The sequence below is a fragment of the Bombus flavifrons genome, chromosome 2, assembly GCF_040668555.2.
Source record: "Bombus flavifrons isolate JBK064 chromosome 2, iyBomFlav1_principal, whole genome shotgun sequence".
In the NCBI taxonomy this organism is placed as follows: domain Eukaryota; kingdom Metazoa; phylum Arthropoda; class Insecta; order Hymenoptera; family Apidae; genus Bombus; species Bombus flavifrons.
This window is the reverse complement of record NC_138443.1, coordinates 1,160,782-1,185,506: the sequence shown is the minus strand read 5'-3', so window position 1 is coordinate 1,185,506 and position 24,725 is coordinate 1,160,782. Positions and strand designations below refer to the sequence as shown.

Sequence of the window (24,725 nt, the reverse complement as noted above, 5' to 3'; positions counted from 1 at the left end):
CCCATGCAGAAACTCCGTCGTTGTTCTATTTCTCCGATCTCATTTCACGACACCATGACACAATGCATGGATGCGGATTTTATTTCATATTAGGTTTCAGCAACAGTACCGTCTCTAAACGATCATCGAACGAATACTTTTTCACTGTGTCGCGTTTCGCGCGAGAAATTCGTAACCTGCCTGGCTGTACGCGACCAATTACTTTCTTCTTCCGTCTTTTAGCATCCACCTCTCTATTTCGCATTTCAATGATTCTTTTCAATCCACAGCACGCACTCTACTATTTCTATCGTATCAACCTTTCTTCTCACGTTCACCAATTGTTCTCACATCATGTCACTTTCATTCCCCACTGCACCACTCTCTCTCACTCTCTCTCTCTCTCTCTCTCTTACTCTCTCTCTCTCTCTCTCTCTCTCTTACTCGCTCATGACATTCGTCCGTTTCAACATTTAATCTCTTTCTGTATCGTAAGTCTATCGTCATTTTCGCGATCATTTCCTCTCTCACTCGCTGTCCGGGCGTTTTAATCGTTCTTCCGGTCTTATCCCCTTTATCTTTGCCCCTGCCCCTTCTTTCGAATCTCTGATCTTTCGGTCGACATTCTTCTCTTGCTTTAACTCTTTTTTATTATTAATGGTTTTTTTTGGTTTAATTCGTTTTTGTTTCTTTTTGCACGATATCGTATTGTTCTCGTTATTTGAATTCTGGAAACGATACTGATACCCTCCGTTATGCTTGAACTGCAGAAGCCGGGACAGTCGGCCACGACGAGCGAGGCTCCGGGGATTGCCGCCCGATACGACTCTGCCAACACAATAACAACAAGGCCGCTTCACGAGTCTAATTTCTAGGCATCTATCTGGTTCGCTAGAGACTTGACTTAAGAGAAAATGGAATTCTGTACGCGCGTTGTTTTTTTTTTTTTTACTTTTTTTTAATTACTGTGTTTAAGGTCTCGTGCACCTTCTAAGGTTATTAGTGACCACAGCGAGAATTCTCAGCTGGACAGAACGTATTTATCGCAAGTAGTATGAAACAATATCTTTCAGGAAATCTAGAACTTTTTTGCCGGAGTCTTTTCTCGCGCGTTGTTTCCTTAGCTCCTTGTGATCCCTTTCCCCCTTTTTTCTGGTTTCCCTTTTTTGCCTTCCTTAGTAAGTCGTCTCCTAATCCTTGTTTTTCGTGTTCTCGCGTTTCTTATTAATGGATTAGCTTTGGCTCGAGGGATTAATATTATACGATGACGAAGGAACACGGAAATGAAAGTAAATACTAGGAGTTTGTTAGCTTAAACTGGCTTCTCGCAGTCTGTTCGAAAGATTCAGACGTTGGTTCGATTTTCTTTGGTTTTCGGTGTCCTGACGTATGGTGGAAGATATTTTAGGATAGAAAACAATGGCAGGGGGTAGATGATATATTGAGAAAAGTTGGGAAACTTCTGGTGTACTTTAATTTATAATATTATAGTATACAGTTCGTGGCGTGTGGATAATAATTATATTAAACAATTTTATGTTAATTAGTGTACCATAAGTTTTCTGTTCGTTATTCAAGGTGTTAAATAATATGAGAGGCTAGAAACGAAAGAATAAATATTTGATGACCTCTACTCAAATTTTATTGTCTTTCATCTATCAATTTGATGATCTGCAACTTCACCTGCAATAACATGGCTAGAATTTATTTCTATTTATTATTTCTAGAAATCTCATTCAATTCTCTAAATCTTTCTCTACCAAAATAAAAAGAAAAGAAATAAAATTTATTAACATATCCCAACAGTCAAAAAAAAATAATGTAAAATATGTAATTATAGAAAAACAGGAATAAATGTAAACTCTTGTCACTTTACTTTAGTCATACATGCAACAAAATTTCAAATTCATTTAAATAATGAATCAGAGAATATTTTTCTTTTCCCAAAGTATGCCTTTGGTTCTAACGTAACTATTATGTATTGTTTTAAAAACAAATATTCAAAAAAGAGTACCTACTTGCGAAGATATAATAGCGTAATATCTAAAAAAAAAAACAAAAGAAAAATTGGAAGGATCAAGGAAAGGATGGCAAGGCGAAGTTAAATCGTAGAAAAAGATATTCGAATATCTTATTGGATTACTCTAACCGGATTTGTTCGACGTAAGCATCTTGCTTCTAATTCAATTCCATGTCTACTAAACTGTCTGTATGATAATTGATTTGTAAGACGTTAAGTTAAGACGTGTGCTTAAATGGGATTCACGTTGAATACGGAGTTAGAGATTGAAGAATGATCGCTAGTAGTTTAGAATGTGACAACTGCGAAGATTAATTATGTTATAATTAAGTGGTGACTCTAAATAATGGAATAATCTGACGTAGAACGTGTTCAGTGTCACATGATAGTAGTGATGCATCAAATTTGTTTATACTGCTTGAAATACCTGGTCTGGTTTCAATTTTGTCTTGTCAACAAAGTGCACCTACATGCCACAGTGTAAAATCTAGTAAATATATGCACTGTTCGGTTAATGTACGGATTTGCATAAAATTTTAACAAAAGTATCGGCTAAGTATAAAAATGTATATTAGTAAGTAAATGTATTCATTTGTTAGACAATTAGTATTTGCATACATTGTCCTGTAAATAAATATATATATATTTATATATTTATTATATATATTTATATATTTATTATATATATTTATATATATACACTTTTATATTATATATTATATTATATAATTCAGTAGAATATATTTACAAAATTAATCCTTTCACGATCTGTGCAAGTTGTCAAGTACAGTGTTATAGTGTAGTTTCACATCTTAAATTTATCGGATACCTTATTACACTGTAAAAGTGCTGTTTAACGTTTCAACAAATTTTTCACTGATTCGTGTTCATTAATTGTACGTAAAAATGGAATAACGAAGTTTATTGTTTGGAACAATCGATTTCTGATGCATTGCTTGACTTTTAAAGATTCCACTTCTCACGCCTAATCACAAGCTGACACTTAGGAAAGCCTTAGAAATGTACAAGGAGATGCTTGCATCATAAGTGCTCGCATATTCATGAATTTCTTGTTAATGCTATTACTACGTTCGAATTTTACTCGTGAGATTTCGCGGCAATGGATCCCGAGAGATATTCTGAGGAATCTTGACAATATTTTGAGAGCAAATAGTGCACTCTGCGACGGAAAACGACACATGAGCGTATGCAATATCCAGCTATCAGCAACTTCGTAGAAACTCTATTATGTCATGTGCCCAAAGTAGTAGTAGTCTTAACATCTCATGGCGGTGACGTCAACTGGGTCTACTTTAGATTTTCATCCCTTCCTCGTGAAATGAAGTTCGCTCTCGTATCGAGATGCTATGCATTATCTATGTATCGATCGTTATTACAGAAAATTTTTAATTTCTTTTCTTAGTATATATGCTACTGTAATATTGTACCTATTATCCATAATTTGCACTTTCGTGATATGTAATTTCGTTGTTTCTTCTTTTCTATACACGTTACTTTCAAATATTAGGAAAAAGAGGAAAAAAGAATGAAGGTGTTGATTTAACGTTTAAACATTCTCATTGAGCTGATGTTAGATGTTCGAATATTCACATTGCTCGAGTATCGATTATCGCCAGAGAGATTTCAGATATTTTTTAGATTTATATTACGACAAAACGTTTTTGTATCTTTGCAATTTACGTATATTTTCACAGTTTATATTTGACTTAATATGTGTCTTCACCCCATGTATATTAAAAAAGCATAGAAAATTAATGTTGATTGTTCAAACAACTCAAGTTGATTCCTACGGCATTTGCAAATAAAACATAAATAACCGTGGCGTTTATACATTATTCTTATCTCGTTTACAATTTTCATTTGTTATCGATATTAATAAATATTATGTGATAATAATCGTGTTCAATAAAACATTATTATTGTACAGAGTTGAAAAATTTCATTGCAAGGTAAAATATTCCAGAAATATGTCATTGAAGTGCAAATAAAATGAGAAAAAACTAGCAGAATTTCGTGTTGTTTGCGTTCAATTATCCAAAGCATAAATTTGTCTTCTGTCGGCGTAACGATATCCCTTTTATTCAACTTTTCTTCTTTTCAACGTCGCAATTCTCGAATTCTGTTATTCCTGGACGGGATGCAAATTAGACATTCGATGCTATCACCTTTATTCGGTCAAATTTATACGCGCGAGGTAATTCGATTTTCCTGTTTCATTCTTTTTCTTTTTTTTCTGCACTCACTGCTAACTACGCTTTACACCGAAACGTTTGAGGGCAATTAATGGAAAATTCGAACACGTGACGTTATTAGACTACCTTTTCGTTATCGGATTTATCGACGAAGCAATTTCGATCGAGTCGAACGAACAGTTGCGGAAAATAGAAAAACAAAATAGAAAATAAAAGTAGGGATCGGTAGGTAAATTTGCTTTTCCCATATTCATCAATTCTACCTGATTATTCGAGTTTATTCGAGCTTGTTTGCCTTTGTACGATTTCAAAGAAGCTTACTACCGAGCTCGAGCAAATGTATTTCGAAAAGTGTCGTTCGATTTCTGCCCACTTCGTTGATTATTCCGCTGAAATCAGTTCTCTGCCCAAATAATATTTGCCATCGTCGATTATCAGTTGGAATTGTTTAATATTTGAGCTGCCACAGGCAAAAACGATTAACTCCATATTAAAAAACCTTTTAAATTTTAGCACTTGATCGATGCTTATCCTCTATGATTTCATTAATTTTTTGTACTTTTTTGTTTCGTGAGGATAACACGGTGGCTGCCACGATGGTCATCGATGACCCATGTTACTAAATCTTTTAGAATGATTAATCGATACCAAATAAGATAAATTTCATGGACTAATAAATTTTTAGGAATGTGTATGACTTGTATAACATTGTCAGAAAAATGTTCGTAAATGTAATATTTTGCAAAGACTTAAATACTATGGTGTTAAAATATATGAATTTCGCGTGGCAGTCAATATGTTAACCAATTTAACAGATAAGTGGCTCAATTACTTCAGGCGACATGCATTGTCGAGTTTGTTTTTACGGCGACAATCCCAATCGCAGAAAAGAAGAAACGAGAAATTTTAAATGGATAGAACGTTTGCTATATGGAATAAATGAATTTTGAAGAATCGTTATTTTCTTTATAGGAGTAAAAAATTTTTGCCTCTCGTTGTTTTTCTATTTTATAAATATGCTAATTTGAAAATATAGTTTTACATAGGAGTTGTTGAATAATGGATATACTGGTTTAGCGTCGTTTATAAAATTGGAATTTCTAACGATGCGACCTGATATAATTTGAACGATAGTAATTCACAACGAAACAACGATGACGAATTAGTGAAAGAAATACTGCTTTATATTTTGCAAACAGGAATATTTTTCTATATTTTTACGTAAGTGCCCCCGATTTAATCAGAAACATCTGCTTTTGGCTAAATCTATCTTCAATGATTAACCAAAATTTCTTTATGTGCCAGTTGTGATAACTATCTTAATAACTCCAATCAGTATCAACTAAAAATTCTGCCCTACAGTTTACAATACTTGGCGAATAATCTGTAGTATCTTACTACTGTTATTTCATGATTACTTCTCATTTTGAATGACTTTTAGCTGAATGCTTATAGCGATCGTGCGCCAGGTTACTCTACAACTAGGTATATACAAATTCAATTTAATTCATACCTGATCCAATTAAAATTTTCCGTGAGTTAGTTCCCGCTTTTAAGTTGCCTACCGACAAAAATTCATTTATTCCCAAAATTATTATTCCCCAATATTAAAGTATTTTTTGATAAAGCTTTTCTTTAATAAAGTTCTTTATTCTGCGCACTTTCGAAACCTATATTCCCTCTTCGCCAAATACAAAAAAGGGCCAATCTAGTAAATCAGACCAGCAATCTATATAAATCAACGACGCGGCGACATTCCATTCTCTCTCAAGTCTCAAGCGTCGATGGGTGAAATCTAGTTAGAGGTGGCCGCGCCTTGTGTGGCGAACACTCGACGAGTTACCATCTAACCGGCGAGCAAACGGACAACGACAAATTACAGAAAAAGAGCCAAAAGAACCAAGAATAAAAATAGAAGAGACGAAAAGGAAGAAAAAAGAAAAACGGAAAAATCTAAGAAAATGAAAAGTAAAGGAAGAGCGTGTAGTCGTAGAGACATATCACTCACTCGGCGTTGGTTTCCGGTGTGGGTAGGTCGCCGATCGTGGTGAGGGTGAGTGTGGACCAGTACAGCGAGCCAAGATATTTTCTGGTCAGGGTCGCGTACTCCCCTGGCCTGTACGGGTACACCCAGTCACCTTGGAATCCTTCCGCTTCGCTGAGCAAGTAGTAAAAGCAGCCGAACCAGTGCGCCAGTATCAGCAATATATGTATGAGATTCAGCACACGCCACAAATTCGGGTAAACTGTCCGCGACTCGACCATATAGTAATAATTGTACACACGGTAGATCTTGAGGAACCTCGGAAACCTGAGCATCGGATTACTACCCAGGTTCACCTGAAGTAGATCGAGCGGCACCAACGCTAGCAAGTCCAAAATGAACGACTTGGACTTGAGATAATGACCGGCCAGTTTCTTGCTGTTGTACACCATTAATCCTTGTTCGAGGTAACCAGTACGAAACTGCACAGCCACATCCAAAAAGAACACAAGATCCGTGAAACCGTCGCATGCGAGCCACATGACTGGCGCCACAGCCTGTAGTTCCGGCAGACTTTGTCTCACAATCAATGTCCACAGATTGTAAAGAACACAGCCGGATAGTAGCATCAGCCAGTAATAATAAAAGTTCTCGTCCGGATTGACCACGGTCCTCGGTGGTTTCTGAGGTCTCCGTGGCCGTCGTCGACGACGCCCACTCGAATCCTTGTCGTCGGCAGCGTCGCCCTCGCCCTCCCCTGTGTCCAACGTCTCTTGACTCTCCGGGATCTGTCTGGTTGAGAATCGCTTGAGAAACGAATCCTCGCGTTTCAACGGTGGCTTCTTCTGGATCGTTGAGATGGCTGACGAGAGCTGCACCGTGGTCCGCAGCTTCATCCACCGTTGGTTGCTCTTTGTTCTGCGAACAGACAGAAGAATAGATCGCCAGTGAGGGACGAAACGGGGCTGCGAGGTCCAGGCCGATGACCCAGATCGCAGAGAATCGGGTCGAAGCTACGGTTCCAAATGGGGGATCGCAGAGATTAGAAGTTCTGTGCTTACCTAGAGACGCCGTTCGATATTTATCGAGGAGCTTGAAACTTTTTGACGTAGAGTATGATTTTGTCTTTTTCTAGGGAGAAATTAAGAGGTTTCACGAAAGGGTTTTGGATAAATTTCTTTCAGTGCCTGGTCTGTAAATCGGCAAATATTTCGTGTTCTTACCTTTAACACTTATTGACGTGTTATCAGTATCTGTATAATTAGAAGCTGTTTATATAGTCATGAATAATTTCTCCGTATGTGTTGAAAGTGGAAATAAGGAATATTCTATAACTCGTAAATAAAGTACTAAAATAGATACGTTTTAAGTAAGGTATCATGGCAGGAAATGATATTATGTGATAAAAGTCAATTGCAAAAAGGATAATTACAATGCATGGATCAAGATACGATATTCGAGAATTTATACGTTTAAATTACTTAGTGAATGAAAACTCCGGTAAAATGTTACAGAGGCTACGCGTTAAACATTATTCACTTTCAATAAAACCTCTTTGTTCAAGCGATTCTATTATTATCGCAAGGCGATTACAACCGACTATATACTTTTTATGCAATACGACCATTGAGACAATATAATCAGTAACGTAGGAGAATTTCATGTGTAAAATCCTTTGTATTAACGTAAAATATCGTGGCCCATCAGAAACAATTAAACACGTTTCTGTAAAGCTGAACATTTCAACGCGTACGGAATAAAATGGTTAACTACGATTTAGCTACGTGACTGGAGCCATTAATTGCCAATTTAATCGCTTGAAAGAATAATGCATCCTGGTGTCACTAAGTTGTTTATCTTTCGCGTTACCATTAAATACGTTTCCAACGAAAGAATTTTCTTTCTTAAATGTGATAAATTTCGGTTACGCTCGAACAATTTGACCCATATAAAAACAGTGACGTTAAAAATTTTCCAAATTTGTACCATTTCCAAATTCATGAGTAACGTCGTATAGTTCCCAATATTTAAGGATTGAGGATATAACAGAATATCAGAGGAATAATTTTTGGCTAAAAAGAAGTAGTTTGTTGGAAAAAGTCTATAAGTATATAGTATGGAATATTTAAAAATTGTTTGAGATTATCGAAAAAGTAAAGAGATTGGAAGTTCATGCTGAAAGCGAAGATACGAAAATTAATAATTAATATTGATTGTTTTTGTTAATATTGATCGTTAATAGAAAGATAATTCTCCTCGGAAATATCATCCCAGATTTCTAAAATTGTTAATAATACATTTTATAATATTAGGAAAAGGAAAGCTAAGAATAAATTCAACGTTATTTTTATATTTATTTGTTATTTCTTTAACGAAAAATCTCTAAAAAGATTTAGTCTAAAAGAAATCAATTTGTATTAATCATCGTTCGATGTTTTGCATTACGTGTAAATAAATAACTTTACACACGATATTGTTCACACGGTTAACTTAAACTTCTACTAATGCAGATACTAAGAGAAACACATACCGCAATTAAAAAGAAGAGAAGCTTGAGAGTCTAGAACGTTTTAGGAAAAGTAATCTTTACGTTATCTTATCGTTTCTTTTAAGCTGAATAATTACCATTCGTATTACATACTTGTTTCTCGTAATCTCAAACACAGGAAAGGAACTTACGTTCGCATTTTTTAAGCGGTCTATTTAATATATGCGATAAAACACAGACAAACGAGTATCGTGGCGCTGTTCCTAAGGAGTTGTAAGTCCTAAGCTCTCGGGAGGATTTATGGGTGCTTTTGCGCGACGGAGCGATTTTGAATGTCGCTAACCGCGAATCGAGGCAAACTGTTTTTAATTAAAATGGTCAGTTTTTTCGAAATGATTTCTTTTTTTTTGTCTCTTAAAAATACGTAACCAAACAACTAACCGACCACAGTCGTGGTTAGTTATCGTGTCGGTCGTACGAAGAAGAAATAAAAATGAAAAAATTGCAACGCATGTTACAGAACTAAAAAACAGATAAGCCAAAACGATTCTAGCAAACGAGAAGAAAGGAAATCGGAAAGAAAAAGAAAACAACCGTTATCGCACTTCTGGTAAAACGCATTCAATGCGTTTTATATTGGTGAATCCCGTGTAAAATCGCTGCGAGAACCGATAAAAATGAACAAAAGTACGATGTGCCACGTCTCTTGAATCGTTTGGCTCGTTCTCAAAGCTCCATAGAATATTTCTTGCAAAATCCATGCATCATTCGTGACGCAAGACCTCTTTGCTAAAGAGCATATCTCTTCGAAACATCTCGTTCCACACATTTTTGCTATGGATATAATAAATATATATATATTTACGTATTTCTATAGTTGTTGCAAGCAGACAGATTAATTCTACTTGCGTTCCATTCGACAAAAATCCATTGAAACGAAAGAAATACACCATTGCAGAACGACCACGCCGATTCCTTTTATTTATATCGACTTTCTTTCTTTCGGGTTTTTCGGTTGTTCTTTTTACAGATTCGTTCTCTAACACTATGGAAGATAGATCATAGATGATAATTATGTGATTAATTGCTTGAAATAAGAAGTGAGCGACAGTCGAGTAAGATCAGTCTTAAGTATTAGAGCATCAGATGGATGAGAGGCAGACAGACAGACAGACAGATATAGACGAACAGACAGAGACAGAAACATCGAGAGAATTGTCAAGTACATTATATAGACAGAGGCAGAAACTAAAGGTATAAACTTTATTATGCCACTACGCATTCTTTAATCGTTAACACACCCATGTTCAGTATATAGTTGTAATTGTTTGAACGTGTTGGGTAATTCTTTCTTGTGTTAAATTAGCAGCGTTAAGTGTTAGAGTGTTTATTTTTGTACGTGTGTTTGTTCGCTAAACGTTTTGGGTGCTCGGAGATCAGGATACATTTGGGAATTAGTCTTTCTTCTCTAATTCAGACGAGCTGGTAGAAGGGAGGCATTTGGGGTGTCAAGCATCAGCATTCGTTGAAACATCAGCGTCATTATTAATGACGTTGATAACAATTCTATTCTAGTGAAATATTTAGCAATTTCATACTTTCTTGCTTATTATTCTTTGTAATATTTTAGTACGAGACGTTATACACCGATTTCAGTGAAACTTTCTGAAACTGAAACTAGAATTTTATCCCAGGATTGTAATAAACAAAGTAAAAAATATTTGGTTCATATTCGATCGTTCCTATAGTTATTTAATGTTTTACGAACTGTTTCAAAAAATTCTGGTGAGATATTTGATTTCAAAATAATGTGGTGTTTCACAACTATAGTTTAATCTTCGTTCATCTCTTACCTTTCGCAATTGAATTTGTCTGTTGATATCAAATTGACATAATGGAAAAAGATCAATATAATGAAAAAAGAACAAATTATAACAAGGACACGATATAAAATGTTGGATAAACTTATAAGATTTTGCTATGATATAAAATATCATTTCGAAATCGGTCCACAACACTTCACGTACTTCCCTTACCAAAGATCCATAATAGAAAAATTCATCAAGATTTCTTGCAACTACGCATCGATACAAAGTTCTACGTATCTTGCATTCTAGCTTCTCATGCAAAAGGTACTGTGCATCGAGGACGTTGATTTAACACATTATCGACCACCGATTAATTACAATTGTTCTTCGCCATTCGAATGTAACAAACAAATTATCGCAATATATCCACGCTCAATCAAACTATAAAAGAAAATGCAACGATGAGCCAACATTTTTCTATAGCCACTGTATAACATGGAACAATACTTTCATTTTGTCAATTGTCTAACGTTTGCTTTTGGTTCTACTTCGTGAAACTTGAAGGATGAAACTTGTGGACTCACGCGATTCGTGGGTCGATAATGCGTTAAAAGTTCAGCACTAGAACATTGTTCCCGATGCTACTCGGAAACAGAAGTAAAAAGAACAATCTGCACGATTGGCCACGTATCAACGTCACCAATCTTCAGATATACTCGTCTTTTCGTTGTTAATAATTGCCAGTAGATTGCCAGGAGACACAGTCGCAATTTGGCTAACAAACTGATTCTATCTCAGTAAAGAAAGAAACGTAGATTCTTTATGAACACATGCCAAATGCTAAAGAATGCTGCAGTCTAATTTTAATGCGTGCACTTTTCTTGAATTACTCGCTAGTAATTTCTGATATATTCGTTTTAACGAATGGTCATACTATTCTTTCTCCTCTATATTTCATTTTTTATTTCATTTCTTCTTCTTTTTTGCTTCCCTGCTACCGGAATTCTTATCATTTATTTATGTCGCGATACTTTTATTTCGTTGTCGAGTTTTGATTTCGCGTGTGTAATTCTTCGCGTGAGAAGTTTATCATGTGGAGGATTTACAATTTTTCATTTATGGATACCGGATCTAACTTACTTGTATAATCTTAAATACCACGTATGCATTCAGTACACTTACACGTGTAGCGAGGATTACTGATCGAAACTAAACTATTTCATAATTTTAATTCGATATTCACAAAAATTCTATATCGTACCAATTTTTCTACGTTATGTTATTACTTTATACTTTATTAATCCGTTTTAGTGAGTGGTAATGTAGCGGTGTATAGTAACCACGAATAATAATTTTTATTAAATTTCGTTAATTATTTCGTTAAATTTCGTTAAAGAGATGATTTTTGCACAGTTACGTATTTAATGTAGGATACAGTCTTAAAATCATTGAACTAACAAAATCAATAAAATCAATTACTGTTAATTTTTTATTTCGTCTAAGATTTTTTTTCCTTGTAATTAGACGATTTACTACCAGAATTTATTATACACTTAGTTTTTTCCATGTTTCGCGTGCCATTGACCCCTCGATACGTGCTACACTCCTCTAGGACCAATCTCTCTAAATGCTTTATGTATGTTTCACACGAATTCATTCATCTAGAAGATGGATGGGCTATCATCACGTACGTGTTACCGTTTTTGCATATTATACCCGGTTATAAAGTTTTAAAACAAACGATAGTGCAAGCTGTCATGAAAGCGTATTACAAATTCCCAAAGTTCTTCTGTTAAAAATCTATGAAAAATTCCTGTGCTATTTAGTCTTATCGAGAAAGTACAATTCAAAAATCTAGAAATCACATACAAGAAATCAAGAAGATTAGTATAAATAAATCTAAAGTCCGGTAATTTTAATCAATATTTCCAATACTTTCCTATGTTGGTCTTATAATTTTGTACATTGTTAGTTATGTTTTTCACCTTTTTACTGCTCCATATAACGAGCTATATATAAAGTACAGTTATACCTTTTCGTTTAATATATGTATTATTTTTAAACGGAATTGGAATCTACTTATTCATAATTTGCAGAATCTATCTACGAATTGTAAATCATTGATGATATAGACAATAATAGAAAATATATGCTATACGCTATACATTTATAAAAGAATTACTATACATTTGCAGATATTATATACGATTGTTTTGTACATTGCAAGTAGTTAAATTTTATCGCATAAGCTTAATGAGTGCAATCGTGGCATTTAAGCATTCCAGATAAATTGAATTAACTGGTTCACGCGTCTGTGTCGAGGCGGACGTGTGAAAACGAGGTTTTAGGTAAATTGTTCCGTGGCTTGGAAATAAAACGGTCGTGGAGATTGCGAGAGGAAAACTGTCCCTTCCGTGTTACTCGTCCATTAAAAATTACTCTTTTAGTCTTTCTCTCTCTTTGCTTGTGCTTCATTAAAATCAACGGTGCATGCCGCTTAAAGATAAGAAGAGTACAATGATGGAAATTTATCGTGTCCCTTCGAACACCATAAAAGAGCTCGTAAAGCTCCGTGTTTTATTCTCCAGATGTTTAACTACCGATGCTTGAATTTATGTGTCGCTATAAAACACGAAAGACCACATGATCGGCGAGCAATTGTTTATAGCTCCTAAATTAGTTTCTTCTACTTTTGATGCATTGATGAAAGCAATATTATCGATATGGTTTGTGAAACATCTTACATTCGTTTCGTGATACGAATTATTTCCTACTTTTTAAAAAATTACATTGCATATTGTGTCTATGAATAAGAGAAAAGAAAAATATGTCGTATATACATAGCCACGCAAATGCTTTGTCGAAAAGTTACAATAAATATATAAAATGGCAATGGATTAATCTTTCGTTTATAATTTTGTGGAAAAAACTGAAGTCGTTTTTATATCTCCGATTTTAAATTTTCTATATTAAATTTTGGGAACACTAAAGTATATGATTTTTAAATTATTACTTAACAAGTGGTAGTACAGCATTAATGACGTGCAAATTTTACATTTTCCTAGAAACAAGTTTATCTTTCAACTGTAGCGATATCTGACGAAGATGTTAGCTGTGATTCATTTCAAACATTTATATTTGTTTGTTTACCACAGTGGCGCACTTAAAATATTTTATTACCTACTTTTCGTCTGTTGGACTACAGATAAAGTATAAAAACTTCAACGGTCTCTTGAGATTTTTACGATCAGTTTCTGCTGTTCAAACTGCTGTAAACTTTATAATGTGAGCCACAGTCCCGCAGGAATTTTTTATGTCTTATGTAGACTATCATAGTACAGTGATTTGAAAAGCTTATAAAATCCTTGAATCAGTTTTGGAACAAGTACTTGTACATTTAAATCCTAACAATACCAAATAAACAATTGTATCTTAAGCTTGAAAAACTCGAAATTTATATTTACTGGTTTATTCCTGAAGAACTACATACTTACTCACGAATTAAAGTTCTTATTCTCTGTCATTTATCAAAAGAGATGAAGATATTTGTATTAACGGATCTTTAATTGTCTATAATCAGAGTTATAAATATTTACTATTTTGCGTCAATTTCTCAAACTATGATAAAATAAAACATCGAAATACCACATACATGTACATGGATATACGTGCTACCACTCGTTAAGAAAATACTACGTTATATCATACTTTTATTATTTTCTCTACAAATTGTATCTCCATTCACATGTTCATTCACGCGTGATAAAACTAAAAATACTAAAAATTCGAAGGAACACGATTTGTCCAGATTCCATCGTCACTTCTACCCTTCCATCTTTGACGTGATCGTTTGATACTATCGAAAGTAGGAACAGCAATTGACCATTAACTATGTCATCTAGGATAAAGTGGAGCATGTAATGTGGTTGATATCGCAGCTGAAGAAGAGGAGATCGGCAAAGAGGATAGAATTACGGTGACCAGCGGTTAGCCAATACTTTCGTGAGGTGCAACGTTCCTTTAGATTAACGCTATTTCACGAGGTAAAAAGCAACGAAACAATCAGACATCGAACACTATTTCCCGATTGTCCCTTAATCCCTTGCAGTCCTGTGTTAACTCAGATACAGCATTGAATTTTATGCTAAATCGTGTATACTCGTACAAAGTTCTTCGTGTCATTGATTTGAACTTAAATTTCTCGAAACGCTTTATCGTTAAAATTAAATTTCAATAGTTCAGATTCTCGGTAATAACCGTATGGTTAGTAACATGAAGTTTACACTTTCATTAGACATAAAAAAAAAGAAACGTTTTGTAGTATTAATTGCTAGCAATTACAATATTTTATATACCAATGTTAAATTTATTGAAAAATAATATTACCTGCTTTATATACTATTGATTTTATAGTTTTTTAAGAATTAATCTATTAAGGACGAAATAATGACCAATGATGCGTAGAAGTTAGATTCGATACATAATATTACATATTGGAAAACGCGAAAAAGTACATATCAGAGGTATATAATGCTTTACAGAAGCCTGCAAAAATTAGAGACAAAGGAGATTCCCATGATGAAATCAAAGTTTGTTACATTATAAATACTTCAATTTCTTCAAATTTCGTAAGATATTAGGACCTACGTGGAAGAATAAACAGTGACAAAAGGAAATATTAAACAAATATCCGGAGTTCTTTTCCTAAAATACTTTTTAAAAGGTATTAATGTAACATTGGTCCTTAATGAGTGAAAGCTGCACGAAAAGACGAATGAATTCCTTTAATCGAGGGACAAAGGCAAAACCCTGAACAGGACATAAAGGGAGAGACTTGAGAGCACACGATATTCCAATTAACGTTAAATGCCGGTATTCTAAGTAACAAGGAACGTTCAAGAAATCTTGCAGAAAGGATTAAAGGCTCTCAAAACCGGTCCTAGGGGAGATCGCGGGGAATACGGTGACTTAGCCGGAATTCCCCGTTAAAATGGCACCGTGTAATATCAAAGCGGCAAGAGTTGACCGTGGATCGAAGGAAAAACAAAATAAGACAGCCTGGTTAGCCGTTTCTTTTCCATTTCCGAGGCAAACGACTCGTTTCGTTGGCTCTCGCGTTTATTGGCTTCCGCGCTGTTGAATTCCTGGCGAGATTTACGTCGTGAACGAGGCCGAGTGGCGCGTGTATATATGAACGTGTGTCACTCTCCTAGCATCCGGAAGAGAGAGAAAGACGTACGCTGCTCGTGCGTGGGTGGCTGTTTGGGTTACGGTTAACACGTGGACTCTGCTATTGCGCAATATTTGTTAACGTATTGCGGATGGGTGACGAGACATCTGACGCTTCGTATAGATATATTTTACTAACAGATGACATTGAGGAGACCACCAGCACTTAAGGAGTTTAAAAGTATCCGAACGTTTACATATTTCTGACAAGATTTAATTTGATTGCGAAATATAGTGGAAAATTAGAATGATGCGATTAGATTCATTTCTAAAAGGTAATACGCGATAGAAACACTGACGTTTGTAATTGTGAAATTTTGTACAACCGTTTCGTTGGTTGACAAGCTCTTTATCTTTAGGTTTTTTAATTTCCGACTGACAAGTTAGATTAAGAAAATTCTCCTAAATTAGTAGAAAGACTTCCGACGCTTATAAAACCAGTGGCATTCGAATAGGAAATATACTTACAGAGGAAATAGAAAAATAAATAAAGAATATAAGTAACTGTTATGTATAACAATTCCCAAGTTACATGTCATTATGCATGGCATAAAATAGTTGCAAAATTGAAAAATAGTAACAAAAACAGGTAACTGTTGTCAACACAGTTGGAAATTCACGTTAAAAGCTCTCACCAAAGATACACCGGAAAAAGTTTGTTCGATCGTAGATTTATCTTGCAACAAGATTAACGGAAAGATAGAAACTGCCGAGTGAATTAAATGAGAAACTTTTGTGATTAATTGCCTAAGTTTAATGAGCCAGTAGGAAATTTTACAGCGTATATAGTGTTACTGTACTATACTAGTAATTTAGAATCTGAAAATTTTATATACAATATACCTAATACAAGACATATAATGAATTCATTCTATAATTCTTAATCTAAGGTTTAATTCTGCTACGTTCTCTAACCATTTTGGATTTCAAAAATTCCCTATGCTGAGATATTTTGATATTAGCTTTTCGGAATAAGCATTTTGGGCTTCAAAATGCAAGTGCAAAGTCCAAACACGATTTCTTATCCCGAAAAGTTTATCTTTCCAAGTTTCAGAAAAATATGAAGGGATGGTTGTTAATATATGCGATCTTCATTAAAGATCTATGTTAAACTTTTCCTCGAGACATCGAGAATCTTCCTATTCGTTGAGATGAAAATAAGCTTGAAACAGAAATTCGGACACCGTAGCAGTCTTAATCAATCTACTCAATGACCACAGACGTATCTCTTCTCTACATACGATACTTGGACGTTTAAATGTACACTTTTATCCAAAACTTTCCTTATTAAATCTCGTGACCTCTGCTGAGAAATGTAGCCATCCCTTAGAGTCCACGATTGAACCGTAACCCACGAACAATAGCTATATTGTCTTCCGTGTAAGTAGCTACGAGTTCGTAAAAATGTACCGTCTGCGTGTGCTATGCACAGTGACTCACGAACATGTTCGCATACTCCTAGAAACTTTTTACGTATATATTATACAAAACATTCTAGAATTTCATTAGCATTGTAACAAAACACGACTATCGCACTTTATTGGTAAAATTTGAAACGAAATTGAAAATATATATAGAAGTCACAAAATACAACCTTCAGCAACCTAATAATGTATATACTGGAAGCATACACTTCACACAGGTTACCAAGGTATTTGAACAGTCAAGTATTCGCTGTATTAGTAATCCAAAATATTTGGTCAGATCATCTTTATCAACATTAATTGTTTCAGACTGCTATCCACGACGTACATTCGTTTTTCACTAGACGTGTATTTACAGCAGGTATCTCGCAGCTTCTATATATATTTTTCCATTAGTTTCGAATTGTACTATTACAGTCATAGTCGTGTCCCATAAAAGTGCTAACAAAGTTCCACACAATTTCGTATAATGCACGTAATATTAAGTTGAGTGAAACTTTACTCGCCGTTCGTTAATGCATATACCTCGAAAAATGTTATAAAAATTAAAACTTACATCTTGATTATAGATAGACCTTACGCAAAAAGTAACAAGATTCGACGTGCTCTTTTAAGAAAACATTAATGTAATCTGACTTTGATTAATAAAGTTCGAGAGAGACTTTCTTCTAAGAACACATTACACAATCTAACATACAAAAGAAATTCCATGGCAAGTGTTCGAATACTTGCGTGAGCCACTGTATACCATCATGTATGTACAGCAATGTACACGTGTCAGAGTGGGTAGTGGCGTGTAAAACGAGTTTGCAGAGTGACGGGTGAGAGTGCAATTCAGAGGTTACCGTCCATATCGAGCAATGACGGGAGTACCTCTTGATCTTGCGTAGGGAGGAATATAGCGCCATGACGGCGCGTACGTTACTCCATTTTTGCGAGCCCCTTGTACTACGGGGTCTCCTGGCTGCAGCTGGTATCTCTGTATCGAGGCCATTGCTCTCCAAGGATTCCGAGGTCGTTGAGGTTGCGCTCAGTTCCGGGGCATCCTTCTCCAAGGACTCTCCGTGGCTCGAGAAGGTGCCTTGACGGTACAGCTCCGATAACCTGCGAAGAAGACAGAACCCCGACGGGTTGCCTCTCTCACTCTCTTTCTCTCCCTCTCGTTTAGCCCCATTCGCTCGACTTCGCGGGAATTCCTCGCTTTCTTTCGTTCTTCCCTCTTATTTTTCCTTTCTTCCCATTTCTCTCCATTTTTTTACACTCGTTCTCCACCTTTCTCTCGGTTTTCCTTTCTTCGCTCGTTTTTTTGTCTCACCACCACTTTTCAGCGTCACCTTTCAACAATCGCACAAACTTTCACTCTCACTAGCATAATGGTTTCGTCGAGATGTTACGCTCACACACATACCCTCACGTTCTTCTTTCTTTGTGTGTGTGTTTTCGTAGATATAGTTGGGATCAATGCCTTTGATTGTTTATGTTAGGTTTCTCTAAACATTTTTAGATATGCGATTTTGTTTTCATACATGCGAACGACTAACCATTCGAGCGACTTCAACAGTTGTTGGATGTTCTTTCGATAACTTGGATTTAAGACACGTACACTTATAACCAGTTAACAATGAAAATTGTGTTGATTAGTTTATTAACATTGATATTAAGAGTTAATGAATATTGGAATCAAAGTACAGACTATATAAGGAATCATTTAGGATAAACCGGAAATAATAACTAACTTCCTGAAATACTGAAAAAAAAATTACAAAAAATATAAAATACATGTAGAAAATTATTTGCGTTATCAAGATAGCAATTAATCGCACAAAATATTCATACTTTTGATATTATCATTTATACTTTTTAAAGATTAATCATCGAATAACTATGAAATCAGATATCCTTCTATTAATTTATAATTTGTCAGCTGGTCAAAGACTTCTACTAAACACTCAAACATGCTTGGTCTCATGACAAAATACATAGCACGATTGAATAATTTTAAACAGTCAAAGATTTTGGTTCCAACTACAATTATCGCATATGCTGCAATAAATTAGGGAGAATGTTTAATGCTTTTGTTGTCAGAATACACGTTATTTGATAAATACGACTCATTAATCTTCCTTTTGATTAGTATAATGTAGTTATACTAATTGTGCTGTTACAGTAAACTTGTGCGACCATGCTCTTTATTTTAAGTCATTAATATTGCAATAAACATTGTTTGTGTGATATTCATATTTCTTTGCTAATTAATATATAGAACTTCGCCATGAATATAATTCTACGTCTTAAATGTGCTTTGATAATCGAACGAATCTACGACAAAAGGTGCGTTAAAATTACTAAGATATTGAGTATAAAAATCTGAATTTAGTGTACTATTTATAATATTAATTACTCACGAATAAAAGTCCAATTTTTTATTTGTATATTCTGTATATACAAAATACTAAACTGTCATGTTTAATATCATGCAGTGCAGAGAAATCAAAATATTTCTGAATATCCAAGGAAGATTAACGGCTCCTCTTAAACTCGGATCGTGTGATTCTACGTTCATAATCATTACCCAATTTAAGCCGAAAATAATGTCAGAAAATCGCCCAACCTCTTGCCTCATAATACTGTGTATACTCGTGTACGAATTATGATTTCGATACAACAAAAGGAGATTTTATTATTTCTTAATAAATTTCTAGTTTAGACTCCAACTTTAATTTCAATTTTTCTGTCTGACGATTAATGCATAATCACAATACGTAATTGGATATAATTCGTTCATACTTTATATTTAATATAACGTTGCAATTGAGAACAGATAACAATTACTAAAAGTGAAAAGATTGTAAGGCAAGGGGTTAAGGAAACTTTCTTTTTCGGTTGTAAATGTAAATGTACGAGGTTACCAGGCGACAGTATTTCTTCCTCATTGTAAACAATCTACGTAGAGTAACATGCCGAAAGCATCTCTCTCTCTCTCTCTCTCTCTCTCTCTCTCTCTCTCTCTTTCAAATGACCTGAATTACTCTATAATACCGTCCGAGAAGAGAAGCGTAACTAAATTGCTTTCTTTTTTTGATGTGGATTTCGATCGTTTGCTCGTGAAACTTTTATTTTCTACCATCTCGCTTCAAGTACCCGGCATATTGTATTAAAGCCTTCTATTCAACGTTTCCATATACAAGAGTTCACTCTAACCTTTGATTCTTCAATGGGGATCGTTAACAGGTCAAATAATAAAAATTGATCGTCCATTCTCCCTCTTTTTTCCGCACACATCCTTTCCCTTCCTTTTATCTCTCACTCTTTCAATTTTCCAGCATCCTTCCACTAACGTAATTTCGCACGCACGCGATCACATTCACTCATTTTACTCTGTGTCCGTCTGTCCATCTCCATCGCATTGTAGAATATCGAGTTTGTCTTTCCCATGGCAAATCTCATCATCCGATTCAACGGAACACCAATTCCATTTGTTTTCCATGAACCGAACTAACGTCTGCACTACCATCCGCTGAGGAAATTCCTTTTCAGTTTTCGATTTCTCAATGAGAACACGATCGACGCTAACGAAGTCGTGAAAATTTCTCTTCAGTTTTTATCGTAAAGTTTTCTCGCCCATCTTTCGTCGTGGGTGATACACGATCGACACTGATGAGTCATGAAAATGAATGTTCGGCACCATTATGTATTCTTGAGTGGTCGATCAACGTGATTAGTTGAGACCTACCTTTCTGCGGAACACGGCAAGCCAAGAGTTCGCGAGATATCGAGTCTACAGGAATACCTAATGACGGTGGTCTTCGTGAGCAAAATGAGAATCATGGTGGAAATGTCGAAACGCTAGGACGACGTCATGAGTAGAGGAAGAGAAGTATTAAGAAAAGGGGAAAAATTAACATGTTACAATTTTACATTAAGCTGCGAGATGCAAGTAAAATGGAGGAAGCGTACAAAATATTCGCTTTAAGTTTCGTACATTAATATGTCATACTGTCAGTAATTTCTTCATTCTTTAGCGATATTCTGTAAATTTGAATTTTAGCTTTAGAATTTATGGATTTTTTATTACATTGTAATATTGTTCTAATACGAGCTGCTTTATCCTCGAACTGTTCGGATCAATGAGGATCTACCCTATTCAATTTTACTTTATTTTAAAATTTATCTTCATCGAAACACCTTGGGCAAGATTGTACTTACTTCAAATTCTAAAAAACTTCATTCATCTCTTCAATTAGAAAAAAAGGGAAATCTTCAACCAATTCTTCTTCCACTCAGGAAGCAAAATTATTCAATGTAATCCTCTCCAAGGAATTGAAAGAATATTTTGTAAACGTTTCAGTTTGATTTCTCGCAAGTCGCTCTTCTTCTTCTTGCCTTCATGTTTCTTCTAATAAATTATAAATTTCTCTACGTTTCAATTTCTAAACAAACAGCAATTCGCAATTTCTCAAAAATTTCAACGCTTCGATCTATCTTGTTCGTACATCGGAAATGATCGACGGGCGCACATTCCATCAGATTCGTCGACCAATAAATTTTCAATGCATTTAAATGTTCCGTAGTTGAAAAATTCACAAAGCGAGGGGGGCGATACATCGCACGAAGCACAGAGATAGAACGATCACGAGTAATAAATTTGGATTTGGTTAATCAGAACTTTTATTTCCTCTGTGATTCCCCGATACTCTTAAAGATCGACTTCTTGCATTAAGATGGACACCGATATGTTTCTGTACTCAAGAACCTACCGCTTCAGATTAATGTGGATATTATGAGCTATGGCATTGGCTAATGCACTGGCCAGATATTGATTCTGCAAATTGCATGGTTCGTACTGCACGCGTGGTAATTCATATTGATCTTGATGTATTTAGCATTGAGGCCGAATATTGTGTGCATTATGCAATTATTAGACATTACATCAGACAATACAGATACAGTGCCTGATGAAGAAGGTGTAATAGATAGGTACGAAGAAACTCTATAATCTTATGAAATGGAATTATATTTGACAAAAATAATTAATAGATAATATCATGCAGAGTATTCACGCTGTTAATTTACAGTGTTTTCCCCATAAGTGATACATTTGAGAGAAAAATTAGATAAGTTTCACTGTTTTTGATCAAAAATAACTGATCTGAATAGATTTTCTAAATTCGTCGTAATTTTTATGCAACTGTGAGATCGTGAATTTACATATTCGTTTAGAGATAATTATATCGTATCAAGAGGTTGTACTTTAGTTTAAATTTTTCGCGCATCCGTCAAACTTCAAGTTTTCAAAGATGAACCGTATTTTGATCAGAGTGTGCACTGTGCACTCTACATCTCTTTAATCTTTCCAAGTTATATCGTAGTTTGATCTTCGTCAAACTTTTTAATCCATCTAACTTGTATTTTATTTTGATCGTCCTGCGCACTCATCAAACTTTTTAATCTCGGGAAATTACGTTATATCTTGATCATCAACCATATTTCATAGACTTTCTTTATTCCATAATCGTAATTGCATTTCATAAATATACAACAATGTATTACAAATATACTGCATCGTAACGTTTAATTTTTTCGAAATATTATATCGTCTTTGCGCACTTACTTCAGAAAATCTTATTCGAGTCATTTACATCGTTGAAAATCTTTTAGTTCATGAAATTTATCTTATTTTAGTTATTCCAAATAATGCACTGTAACAAACGTGAATCACCAACATGACAGTCAATTTGTTAAATAATCGAGGTCAGTTTCTACTGGACTAGCAAACAAGGGGCAACAACATCGATCGAATCGTTTGAAAATTTTCCACCCACCGGTATTTCTCGAAATCGTCGCGTTCAGGCGTCAGTTCACCCTTTTGCGATTCTGCTCTCGGTCACGTATCTCGTTTTGATCGCATTGTTACGCGGCTACCCTCACCCATTCATGTATTTCCCTTTTTTTTTTTTTTTTTTTTTTGTTCGTACCGGTGTAATTTCGCGCGGATTTGAGGAGAGACGGTTGTATTATAGTCTGGACCAGATCCACGATGGTGGACGAATTACGGACACGTATATGATGGAACATCATGGGCGAAACGTGAAACAGAACTGGCACGTAGCTGGCCTTAATCTGATGGAAAATGAGGGATTTTCTATGTGAAATACGAAGCGTCGGCCACGGTGTGCGCACGGAAAAAATGTTCCCGCTCTAATTACCACGCAATCCATTCCCTCTGTTGGAAACGGCGAACGAAGAGGGAAATAATGCGAAATTACGTTTACTATGAGCGAACTACGCGATTTTCGTGCTTCAAGTTGCGTTACTTGTAGCGTGAATAATCTGTTAAGAGGTATTTTCACGGATCTTTTTTGCTAAATTCTATGAAACACCATGTTAGTGTCTCAGGGTGCCTTCAGACAGTCAATGATATTGTCAACATTTCAAAATTCTCAACGAAAACGCGATTTGTCAATAAATGTCGACAATATTATATGGACAATACGTATTGATCCTTTTAGTTGAAAACTTTGAAATATTGACAATATACAGGTATCCAAGAATAAATGCAGATGCCTCATTAATGACTATTTTGCTCTTTCCAGTTGTGCAGATGTGGTTCATATTTACTAGAGACTTTGTTTAACTTTTTGACCAAATGTTTTTATGTCGTCAGTGATCTTCATACGTTTATGTTCTATTGTGAAGGAAGACCCGTTATAACTCGAAAACAAAGTGAAATAGGACATACGTTTATAGGAACACCCTGTACATTAATAGTCAGAGGACACCGTTAGATTATGTCACTTCTATTGGGCGGGAATCCGTATGATTCCAAACAATAGTCTAATCAACACAATGATTTATACATCTTCAAGAACTATATCTTGAACACACTTGTAAATCCAGTTTTCTGCCGCTCAATCGTTCATTTATCTCGACGCTAAAGATCTTATCCAAGACAATAATGCTCGCTCGATAGATGATAAGAAAGTCAATTACAATCAAACGATGTATTTATATAGTCATATTAAATTTATAGTCTCGGAATGGCATAGAGATGTCAGCGACAATCATAGATTTAACACAGATGGTAGTGACGGATAGCTCGAAGCAGCTAATATTGGATTCCGAATGTCACGGTTTGCTTTTTAGTATTACACTGATTAAGCTATCCTTTTACATATGTTATAATAAATTGGTTCATTCCTCCAAAAACTACACTTCATACAGTCTATATATAAAAATTTATATGTTATTTTCTATCTTTTCTTTCATTTTGTTTTATATTTTTTTTATTTTTATACTTTATTCATTTATACATTCTTTTAAGGTAGTTAATTTATGGTGATTAATTATTCTTATTCGTAATTAGAAAAGTTATTCATCGCTAATGTTTCTGTCATAGGATCAATTTTTTTCGGATTATGTTATCAATAAAGTATTATAACACAAACTGTGATGTATCCAAGACTCGTAATGGTAATTCAAATTAACCTTTCGAATGTTTTAGTAAAATAATCAAATCGTGATAAAGAAAATTTTCACCTATTTTTGACTTGAGCACTGTATAAGTATCGCTCAAGTATTAT

General features: G+C 34.9%; 1 protein-coding gene across 6 annotated transcripts in view; it reads right to left on the bottom strand.

The window, feature by feature from the left end:
- Positions 1-24,725, bottom strand: part of LOC138186730 (uncharacterized) — a 205,949-nt gene that overhangs the window by 49,635 nt on the left and 131,589 nt on the right. For 4 of the 6 annotated variants that reach the window (XM_069126862.1, XM_069126869.1, XM_069126887.1 and 1 more), the window contains 3 exons: positions 18,019-18,249; positions 6,221-7,114; positions 727-807 (listed from right to left, as the gene is read on the bottom strand). In XM_069126862.1, coding sequence (XP_068982963.1) covers positions 727-807; positions 6,221-7,114; positions 18,019-18,249 — 1,206 coding nt within the window. The remainder of the gene's footprint in view (positions 1-726; positions 808-6,220; positions 7,115-18,018; positions 18,250-24,725) is intronic. The other 2 variants (XM_069126878.1, XM_069126895.1) reach the window with 2 other exon arrangements.